The following is a 12,083-nucleotide window of genomic DNA, read 5'->3' on the forward strand; positions in this document are numbered from 1 at the left end:
TTACTGGTTGACTTTGGTGGGAAAAGAAAGTGCAACTTTAAGCTCACTTTGTCACAGCCCATTGTGTGATGCACAATGAGTATAATTTTCTTTCAAATTGCCCACCTCCACCTCATCACCTCCATTCGTAGGGTACTCGTGTGGGACAAAAATGTTTTTTAGCTTTTCTGCTGTTGCAGTAGGAATAAACGTCTTATGCCTTACTGAATTCAATTCGTTTCTTGGATGTGTACCAAGAGGCGATTATTCCTCCCGTTGGTTCAGTCTGGGGAAGATTTTCTGGCAGGAATTAGACAGACACAGGTTAAACATTTTCATTGCCCTATCATAACGGCCAATAACTTTATTACATTCACTATTAATTGCCCTATCATACTATGTAAATATACTATGACAGTTTACATTTGTTGTGACAGGCACTGTAATGGCTCCCTGGAGGTTCACTAGGGGCCATTCCTCCCATAGCTCCTTGCGTTAAAGGAGCCCAAGTTGCTGTACAGACCAGCATCAAAGCACGACGGCTCAAAGTGCAGCGCAGAGGGCCGCGAACTCACTGGGCCCGGACCACTTTGCTGTGGTATTTACCTTCACTTTGGCTCTTCAAATGCTCCGATATTTCGGATTTACTGGAAACAAATGAAGGCTTACTCCATCCTTGGTAGTTTTGCTACACCCAGCAGCCACACACCTTGTTGGCATGGCCGAAAATTGGGTGTTATTTCTTCTCGATTCCGAACGAAACACCAGAAAAACTTTCAGTGCCGCAATGTATATGTACATGTATTATGATGCACGCCGCAATGCCTGTGCCCCCCGCAGCGCGGCAAGTCTCTCCCTTGATTTGCGTCATACCCCTCGCGAAGTTTTATGTTAATGAAGCTTCCCTTTGTGGGGCGGAGTAGTTTGACCAAACATGTTCACAAATTATTTTCCCCCATTTATCCCAGAAAATAAACACCGCCATACACAAAATATTGTTAAGAACATCATCCTTTATTGATTTAAGCCAAAAAAATGCAATCCAAATTTTATTTCATGTTCCCTTTAAGCGGGGGAACATCCTGTGCCTGAATTGTTTATTAATAGTTCAATTTTGGTATTTGTATTCAAGATTTTCTTCCATTATGTAACTACGTCTGGTGTGCCCTCTTTATTAGGGTCTGGTGTGACTTATATATGGTGGGCCTGGTGTGCCCTATTCATGGCTGGGTCTGGTGCCCTATGTACCAGGGTCTGGTTTAATTTCCCGAATTTCAGGATATTGTGTGACCTAGGTATGGTGTGACCGATATATGATAGGCCTGGTGTGCCATAATTTCAGGATTTTGTGTGACCTATATTTGGTGGGCCTGGTGTGCCCTTTTCATGGCTGGGTCTGGTCAACCCAGGGGATCTGGTGTATCCCACTATATTGTATTTCTTTGCCAGTTTGCCCATGGTATCTGGCAATGTTGTGTTGAATAAATAGCTGTGGCAAATTACATACAAACAAAAATGATTGTGTGTTGCGTGTTTTATATCAGTCTGAGAATAACTTACAATTAGGTTCATTTCAATGCAGTTAATTTAATGATTTGATTGAGGAATTTTAATTAAGGAAAATGTTACAGTTTTTAATTGTTAAATGTACAACATGTACATGTATAGTGGGAGAACATGTACATGTACAATGTATATATACCTGTATAACATGTACACTATGCATTTTGGGGGAGCATTCATGTGTATACTTATGTGCATGTGCTTCTGGTTTGATCTTTTAGTTTTATGGGGTTGGAGTAGGGATGGGTATAGGGATAGTTAGGGGAGGATGGGGGCAAGGGCGGATCCAGGGGGGGGCCAAAGGGGGCCATGGCCCCCCCCAAAACGAAACCAATTTTTTTTTTTTTTAATGTGACATCGCAATAAAGGCAGGCAATGAGTTCACCACCATCTTTTCCTAAAAAAAAATTGGTTAAAGTGGTCAGAAATTGCCTCAGATCGCACCACAGAGCATCTAGAATCCAAAATTTTTTCGGGGCCCTTAAGCGGGCCCCAAACCCCACGCCGTAATTTTTTAGACCCACTTTTTGGGGGGACCAAAATTTTTTTGGGCCCCCCAAAAAATTGTGTTCTGGATCCGCCCTTGGATGGGGGTGGGGTCGGGGTTGGGAATAGGGGTTTGGGTTGGTGGGGATGGGGTACGGGAGGATGGGGGTTGGAATAATGGGTTTGGGTGGGGTGGGGATGTGTAGGGGTGGGGTGGGGACAGGTAGGGGAGACAGGTAGGGGAGGATGGGGTAGGTGGGTGTAGGGGTTGGGTTAGGAGGGGGTGGGGGAGGAGGGGGATATAGGGATTGAAGTAGGGTTTGGGTTTGGTTGGGGATGTGTAGGGGGTGGGTGGGTGTAGGGGTTGGGTAAGGGGAGGGTGGGGGAGGGGGTGGGATGTAGGGATTGGAGTAGGGGTTGGGGTGGGGATGTATGGGTATGGGAGAATGGGTTGGGTGGTAGTAGGGGGATGGGGGAGGGAGGGTGGGGGAAGTGGGAGGAGATAGGGATTGGAGTTTGGGTGGGGTTGAGATGTGTAGGTGATGGGGTGGGGATGGGTGGGGGAGGATGGAGTGGGTAGGGGGTTGGGGTGGGTAGGGGGGGCAGTGCGGGGATGGGGTAAGGTTTGAGGCATGTGGTGATGTTACTGTGTCTATATACATGTACATGTACATACCCATTCATGTTCCGCATTTGTGGGGACTACACAATACTGGTAGTTCTTGCATGGTAATTCATGTATGGGGACAGAAGATTCTGTGGGGGCTGCAAAAAAAGGCTCCACAACTGGGAACTTAATACCCTAACAATGGAAAAATTTCATGTATTTATATATACATATACGTACATGTATTTATTAGGACATTTGTTGACTTTTTATGTTGGCATTTAAAAACTGACCCTCACACCTTGGCACATCAACGAGAATCCTGATCCCCATCATGCCCATCCCCAACCCTACCTTCAGCCTCCTTCCTGCCTTCGACAGCGAGCCATGGCGGCTTCGCCGTTCTAGTTATTGAAAATTATCAGTGTTGTCGATTTTTGCATGCATTTAGTGAATTTTTTTGGTGGCATAACTATAACTTTATTACATTTATTCCTAGGGGATTGGTGAACTTGTACAGCTTCGTAACCTTAATTTGGCTGCCAACAGAATTGAACAAATTGGTAAGTACAATGTAGTTAACCTTGGATATTGGGTCATGTTATAAAAAAACACTAGCAATTGCCTAAATTACAGTACTTGATTGTGCCCTGAACATATTATTGGTTGAACGTTCACAATCCTCACGTAGGCATGCGCAATACTATTAGTGAGTCAGTATTTTATAGTCCTACTAAACTCACAACGCAGTGCATTCTGCGCGACATCGTGCAGTACGCGTGACATGCGCGCCAATCTTCATAAGAGGAGTTGTTTACATCTTACTCGCGAGCTGGACACTCCATTATTTAGCTAGAGGGGTGTTTCACAAAACATGGAGTGAACTTATTGAACAAAATCGGGGTTTTTCGACTGAAAAGTTTTGAAATTTTTTTTACCAAAAAAGGTATGTATGAATGGGAATAAATATGTGCTTGGTCGGCATTTATCACTCTGTTTAAGACGGCTTGCAGTCCGAGTGCTGATAATTACCCTTGCCTTCAGCTCGGGTAATTATCAGCACCCTCACTCCAAGCGGTCTTAAACAGAGTGATTAAAACATATCAAACGCACAATTATACCCTTAATAATAATAATAATTACCTTTAATTGGACATTTGGGAGACATTCCCATAGACTTGTGCATTTTTCAAACTTAAATGTGCCATAACCCAATATTCCCTTGTCCCTTTTCCACAAATTTCGGTATTTTTACTAATGAGACCATGAGCAACAAAAATAACCTAATTGCAATGATAGAATTTTGCCTCTAAAGGGGGGGGGGGGCTGTGACATTAGGGAGACATGAAAATTACGATATCATGTCTCCTTAATGTTACATTTAGACGTATAACAGGTTCTTATATAGCACTTTTAACTAAGTGGAGTGTCATGGCCTAGCGGTTAAGAACACCGGACTCATGCTCTGGTGTTTCAGAGGCAACAGTGGCGTGGGTTCGAGCCTGGGCCCGGACACTTGTGCCCTTGAGCAAGGCACTTAATCATTATTGTTTCGTCCTTCGGATGGGACGTAAAGCCGTAGGTCCCATGTGTTGTGTAATGCACGTTAAAGACCCCAGTAACACTTATCGCTAAAGAGAAGGGGTTTGCCCCGGTGTTTCTGGCAGTGGCTGCAATATGCGCCTCAGCACCTTGTAACCCTTAAAGGTGCTACATAATGGGTCTCATATTTCTCATATTGAGGGCCTCCATGGAAAGCAGTGCCCTGCACTGATCGGAGCTACCCTCACTAAAGATGACGTAAATAAAATAAGATTAAAGCGCTTTACATTATTATTACCCTGATCATTGGGCCAAGTAAACATTCCAACTACCATCTTGGCTCCCAGGGGAGTTACAGCTTGATGAGTGACAAAGTGCCTTGCCCAAGGGCACACGCACCATGACCCCAGGCTGGACTCGAACCCACAACCTGCAGCTTTACCCGCAGACCACAAATCCAGTGCCCTTAACCACGAGGCCACAGCACTCCACATATCCTCGCTTTGCAGTGCATTCCTAGAAAATAGATGATTTCGCAGAAATACATTTCTGGATGAATACTGTCACTTTTTTTTCTTCATCATTTGAGTTGGATTTAAGGATCAAATTATATATTCCGTACTTCGTGTGGAAATTCATGGAAAATTCATTTAAAATACAGATTTTGTCAAATCTGACCATAAAAATGTTCAGACATTCAACTTTTTGCATTTGTACAATTGGTCGTGAACAAAATCTGATAATTTATATTGTTGCGCATTCATCTTGTTTCATGCGATGGGGTCGAATACATTGCCTGGCTCTGCATATGAAAGCTGAAAAAAAGTACAAGACACAGACTCGGTATGCATTCTTCAGCATACAGTCTGGCTGTTTTTCATGTCGCTAAAGCGCCCTCTATCTACTTTGGGCTATAAGACTGGTTTTGTAGTTATTTTTTACATACCGGTACAGACACTAGTACTAATGCACGTCAGAACTTGTTCGAAAATCTAGGCCTTGTCAAATTTGGCATTGTAAAAATGCCATGAAAACATCGATGGAGAAAGAAGATTTCTCCAACTCAATTCACATAATATGATCTCTCTTTTCTGTGTATATATTTTCCACTTTATACCCGATTGTTTTTTACGGGCACTTTATGCTCGTAGTTGCACCAGTACCGCGTGGCCAGTTCTCATTGTGGCAGTCCACGCTTGCTAACACATGGTAAATGGACTGTTGACCACTTTCCCTTCGTGACTGACTTGCAATAGTGGTGTGCACGACAGACGAGCAATATTTTACAAATGAGCATTGTTAAGATCATAATTGTTGGGGGACAATACATGTACGTTCAAAATCAGAGCAATAAATATTACGAGATCATTACCGTAGTGATTTTACAGTAGTGACAGACCCGCACGCGTCGTAACTGTTGGTCAGCGCATGGTTTGAAATCATCACACTCACGGCACACTCTCGCAGTTCTCTTTTGCTCCAATGGCAGGTTTATTTTCTCCGTTCATTTATCAACCATTGATTTGCATTTCATCTTAACTTTTGCTGTACATGTGCTTTTTGCGTTTATCGAGGTCCAAAAATCTACCGCAAACTATATATTATTTTGTCGCCTAACGTTAGCGCGAAAACAAAATGGCAGACATGAATTTCGCTTCGGCCAGCTGATTTGTGTGACGTCATGGCAAATACAGTTATCATTTAAACACCATTCTTCACAATAACCAATCAAATCATCCTGATTTTGGTATTTGTGCTTGCAGCAGCAACCGGGTACGACCCAATGTTTTAATTACATCTTTCAATAATTCGAACCTTTAAAGACTTGATAGTATTTGCAGAACTATCATCTATTATCTAGGCGTAAGAGCCTTTCATTATAGACACATTTAAGTAATCAATTAATTATACAGAATTATACCTGAGACAACACTCGTTTTTGCAATTGTTATGATTATTTCTAAATATTCGCACCCCATTTGATATTATGTTTAGTCTCATCGCTGTGATGAGGTACGACAGTGTTTTAATTACGGTCATTCAATAATTTGAACCTTAAAGACGTCTTGATAGAGACAATATTTACAGAACTAGGGTCTATCATTTAGGCGTAAGAGCCTTTCATTTAGCATATTTGCGTAATCAATAATAGAATTAACCTTGAGACTTCCCTCCTCTTTACAATTGTAATGGTTATTTCTGAATATTCGTATCACATTTGATATTATATTGAGGCAAGCTTTTCAGAACTAACTTTTTTGGTTTTGTACAATACCAAATACCATACCTTCCGTTGAGGATAAATCACGCATACTATGGTGCCAGTCTATTCAGACTTGTTCGCGTTCTGAACGCATTAGATCGCTAGTACAATTCTAGCATCTCATCTAGTAGATCTGATCTTTATGAATGTTACTGCCAACCTGCAAATCTCGTTTTATACCTCCGTCAGAGACTACTCTGACCATACCTTGATTGCCACTTGTGGATTTCATTTGAACCTTTAAGCTTTACAGAACTATCCTTTAGGCTTCAGAGCCTTTAGCCTTTAACTATTCTTAATTGAATAATCGCAAGATACCACTCGTCTATTACATTATGGCTGTTTCTGGATTTGTACCCCATTTAACATTGCTGTGTTGACTGCCAGATACGAAAAACCAAAACCATATTTGGAAAAATGGAAACGTACAACTGAACTATGCAAGACAACTCCTTCAGGCAAGGGTGGCAATGTTCGTCTCTTATAAATACTGTTTGAGACATAGAACAACTATGAAATTACAACCAGACTTAACAACTGTGTTAAAAATTGTGTGTTGTCGTTGCTGCTCGCAAGCGTGAAGTGATCTACCTTCAATCCAACCACGCACACATTCCTGTGCCACTCCCTATTCAAATTACCCGCCCTTAACCACTCTACCGTGTCTTATTTACATATCAATGATAAAGTAGATTTATTCTAATTCATCCCGGTACTCAACCGAATAAATATTTATCATTTAAACACCATTCTACACAATAACCAATCAAATCATCCTGATTTTGGTATTTGTGCTTGCAGCAGCAACCGGTATGAACTATAAAGAACGGGTCTGTAATACTGAATCCCCAAAAGGATTTAGATATTTAACATCATATTGCAATCACTCTCTTGGATATATTAAAGTATCCTTCGCTGTCTCTGATATAGCGTCCATGACACTTGAACAGCCTGTTGGATATCTGCTTTGATAGCCACTAAGACCCAAACAGCATTATGGGGCTGTTCTGGGAAAACTCTAACTTTCCCTCTCAAACTCACGAGTACTTCATCGGTTTATACTTCTATGAAATCACTTTATACTCTTCTTTAACATTTGTTTCGGTTTCTGAACACAAAAGAAGGTCTTTATCTGAAGGGGAGACTTTGACTCACTTGATATACAATTCTAACATTGCAACTGTACATGTTGACAATAATTAGCTCGCAATAATAACTGAATTCACTTGGCCGAGTGCATGAGATAACACGTAAATACTTCAATTAAAGTGCAGCTAACTCACTGAGCCGATAAGACCCGGCATATGAAATAAGGGCCTTGACCAGGATTCTTATATGAAATAAGATGTGTACTGAACGGTCTTTACCCTATTTTGGGTAAAATAAGAAAGAATATCTGGTGTAATTGTATCCTTCTTTGGCTTAACCAGTGTTCTTGTCAGACCTTTAGCGCGTTGTATGACACCAGAGGGTCTTTGGTTGTATCATGGTCCCAACTAGCCATGAGATGAACCCATGACATGGCAGCTAGAGAGTTTGTGACTGTAGGTGCATGGTGATGTTGCACAGTTCCAATATGGATCAGGTATAAGGCTACCATGTAAGGATCTGCGGGTAGGGATGATATTCCGTGCAACTCTGCCCATTGTTGCCATCTCGTGAAGGATGAGTTGTACTGCCAGACTGTTGATGGGGCTTGTGACTCGAGTAGCATGGAAGGCAGTTGACTGGCGAGACTATATCCAGCTCTTGACTTTTGGCCGATTGAGGAATCCGCTGCCTCCAATTATTGCTGTTGAAGATGAGCTTCCAAAAAGGAAATAAACAATGATTGTTACTTTAACGAGATTAAAATCATACGTCAACTTATTAAACACTTTCTTTATTAAGTGCATTTAATTAAAAGCGAATTTCCCACTGCTTATTGCTACAACTATTCTCTGAATACAAAAGAAAAGCTTATTTGCCAAATCTGAATCATCATCCGCTGGGGATATCAATTGTAACTTTTACAATACCCAACATCCGCTGAGGATATCACCATATTTTGGTTCAAGTCTGCTGAGACTGTCTTGTTCGCGTTCTGAACGCATCTCGTTTTATACTTCTGTCAGAAAGGACTCTGACCCTTACTTTTTTGCCACGTAAACCACTAAACTCTTGTATGGTGATACTCGTGGCTTTCATATTAAACCAATGGGGTTATCTTGGCCAAGACTTAGCCAAGTAATAAACTAGGCTGACAATGCATGTTTCCATAGGAGGGTTAACTTAAGGCCAATTTTACTGCTTTCGATTCTCTCCGAGTCGCGCTTCGGGTCATCTCGCCATCTGACCGATGCCCAAATATTCTATTGAATCCCTTTTGTACTGCCAGTGCGTCCAGCGTCAGTGGAACAGTTTTGAAAATGAAGGAAATTTTGCTCCGAACAAGACTAGTGAACTTTGTTGAGAAACAGATGTATACAGTGAAACAGGATTCTAATTATCTTTGGACTTACGAATCTCAAGTCAAGCCTACTAGAACTAAATTTTCTTTCTGGTTTTGAAGGAACTGGCAAACTCAATCAACGTCTAAAAGACATCTTGTATTTCTACACTTCTCCGCTTTCGCACTAGACAAAACACTTTGCTAATCCAAGTGCATTCTCCGCTTAAGTTGAGCATGTGCTCTCTGACTTTCTAAAAGCAATTGTTATAAGATGGAATAAGATGGCAAATCTCTAAACCATCATTAAGCAAGTCATCTATACATGACATGTATGCATAATTCTGCATTTCTCACCTTCTGAACCAACTTCCTCACCACTTCAACCCCGTTTTGCGCATTTTAGAACCAACCACTTTTGGTTTGAGCACTGTGCTCTCTAGTCTATGACTTTCTGAAGGAAACTGGAGTGTCCCAAGCTGTCTTCTAAGACAACTATCCTTGTTCTTGCAATTGCCCCTTTTTCCAGCTGTCGTACTATTTTGGTACAATTTAAAGACACATGATAGTAGGAATTGGAACAAATTGGAAAAAACAATTTCTGTGAAACTGAGGAAAACCTGATTGGTCAAACGCTCACAAGGTGATATTTAAGATTTTCAGATCAAACTTCAACATGAATCATACATGTTGTCAAGGAACAAAGAAATATGGGCGTATCACCAACTTTGACTGATTGATGCCAGGGCTATCTACTCCCTTTTCCAACGACATTCACCTGTTGTCAATGAATTGAAACTAACAAAGGATTAATGATAAACGGCTTTATTATGGGTTTCCAACAATTGTATATGGCAGAACATCGATTCAATCTAGGGCCTATATTTCGTCTCGAACAAGTAGAGTGTGGGTTTTCTGAAATTGACCATTTTCTGGGACTGGTTACATCCTATAACAAAAGAACTAGAGTACAAGTCCCCACAATTCATGGTGGGAAAGTAAATCTCCAGAACCCTCTTTGTTCGGAACCAGAATTCTCTCCGTTCTCAAAAAAATTTCTGTGAATTTCAACATCTGCAACTACATTTTTGCAAATTAAAAATACTGTAATTTAACTTAGCTTCGTAAACTGGCTTTCTGCTTTCTGCTCTCCGATCCTCGGTCCCTCTGCTATTGACAACTGTCTTGTCTTGATTGATGCCGATGTAGGCGAGCTCTGTTGTCAGTAGCCTTGAGTGTAATGTAACTTAAAATGAGATGTCGAATTTACTTTAGGAGAGTAAAACTGCCGTCTCTCCCATTTGCTGAAATAACACAATGGAAGTACAGCGCCACAAAATTGTGTGTTGTCGTTACTGCTCGCAAGCGTGAAGTGATCTACCTTCAATCCAACCACACACACATTCCTGTGCCACTCCCTATTCAAATTACCCGCCCTTAACCACTCTACCGTGTCTCATTTACATATCAATGATAAAGTAGATTTATTCTAATTCGTCCCGTACTCATCCGAATAAATCAATATCTATTGCATGTTTCTAACTTGTGTGTTGGTGGGAGTGCAGTATTAATGACTTGACTGTGGTGAAGTTAAATACTACGTCTGTAAATTGGTCGGCCGTTGATAAAATAGCAATTTTTGGGGGGCAGTTTTCCCCCCATTCCAACCAAACGACAATTTCGTCTCAGTGTACATGGTGTTTGTTTAAATGCGCTATACATGTAATATGTATTGAAAATATTTGAAACAGACTTTTTCAGCATCAAACGGAACTTAGGATTTTGGAAACAGAAATTTATACTTTTCTGAAACAGAAGGGCATTGGCCCTAAACAGTTTGTGACCTACCATTGCTATTTTAAAAAAAAATGGCATGCAGGCCTAGAATAAGAACACCTAACCGACACCTGCACTGCAAAGTGTCAAAACAATTTTTGTTAACTTCATAATAAAAGGTAAGAATACGAACAAAAATACCGGGTATGAAGCATTTTTTTAAATGACAAGGATACCTTAAATCTGTCACTTATATCTGTCTGTTAAAAGGTCATTAGCTGCTCAGTACGTACAACACAGCATATAGAATTCCAAATGTATCCCATTCTATGCCGTATAGGCTTTGCACTTCTCGCTCAACAAGATGGCGTGTAATGTGTAACAGCAGTTTAGGTTTGTTACGTTATTTTGTAAGAACTGTTCATAAATTGTTGGCCAGTTTCATTTGTTGGGAGCTTGCAATGTTTATAGCAAAAATTGAGAGACCAAGATCTTGCTTTGATTATCAAAACTCAAAGGTCTTCTCAAGTGTCACACTTTTGGACCCATTAGTGTGGAATTGTTCATCATGTATTAGGGTTCATATGTGTGGTTAGATGTGTTCCTCTATGTAATGGATGATCATTGAAGTTTATCTTAAATTATCCACAAGCATCACCTTTGTGTTTGTCTCACAAACATTTTCCCAAAATAAAGCCAACAACTGACTAAATATGCAGATATGGATGGGATTTGAAGATGAAAGGATCAATTCAATGAGGAACTAGAACAATACCTGAAGCTGTAAATGTCGGGCAGTGGAAGCTAAATATTTGACATTTAGCAGATGTTTTCATGCATTAGGGTAGCTTCACTTTTATTCATTTAGCCAACAAATAGAATCTTCAATGAGTGTCTAATAAAATAAAATTGTATTAAATTTTCAGGACATTGTTTGGATGTGAACAGAAACCTGGAAGCATTAAACCTGTCTGGAAATAACATCTCTTCCTTCAGAGTAAGTTTTAATGAAATACATGTATACTTTATCTGTTCTAATCAGTGTTATTTTCACCCTACGCCCCTCTCCTATAATGAGTTTGAACCCAGTACCAGTGCAAAGACACTTATTATGCTGGTCATTCTCACTTCCATGTTTAGGCACTTGAAGGTGTTTTGTACCAGTCCAGTCTTTATTCCAGGTTCTTGTGGTCTTTTCTCATGCTGCTAATAGGAAGGATGGTATCACTTAGGGTCAAGTATTGTCACATGCTTAAAGCTACAATCCATCATTTGCAGCTATCAAAAAAGTGACTGACGTAATTATTGTTGAAAAACATACTTGGTTGAAAGATAGCAAGGAGTCTAAAACTTCCTGTGAAATTATTCTTTCTGGTATCCTGTCATTTTGTAAGAAATCAACGAAAGAAGGCCTTTCCAACGATGCGTCTTCCGTCAGT

The 12,083-nt window shown here is 40.6% G+C and overlaps 1 protein-coding gene across 2 annotated transcripts in view; it reads left to right on the forward strand.

The window, feature by feature from the left end:
• LOC119723309 (leucine-rich repeat-containing protein 9-like) overlaps positions 1-12,083 on the forward strand; it is a 104,243-nt gene that overhangs the window by 74,904 nt on the left and 17,256 nt on the right. For both annotated transcript variants that reach the window (XM_038193863.1, XM_038193861.1), the window contains 2 exons: positions 3,135-3,198; positions 11,571-11,641. In XM_038193863.1, the coding sequence (XP_038049791.1) occupies positions 3,135-3,198; positions 11,571-11,641 (135 nt within the window). The remainder of the gene's footprint in view (positions 1-3,134; positions 3,199-11,570; positions 11,642-12,083) is intronic.

Source organism: Patiria miniata, unplaced genomic scaffold, assembly GCF_015706575.1.
Source record: "Patiria miniata isolate m_02_andy unplaced genomic scaffold, ASM1570657v1 HiC_scaffold_17, whole genome shotgun sequence".
NCBI classification, from domain to species: Eukaryota; Metazoa; Echinodermata; class Asteroidea; order Valvatida; family Asterinidae; genus Patiria; species Patiria miniata.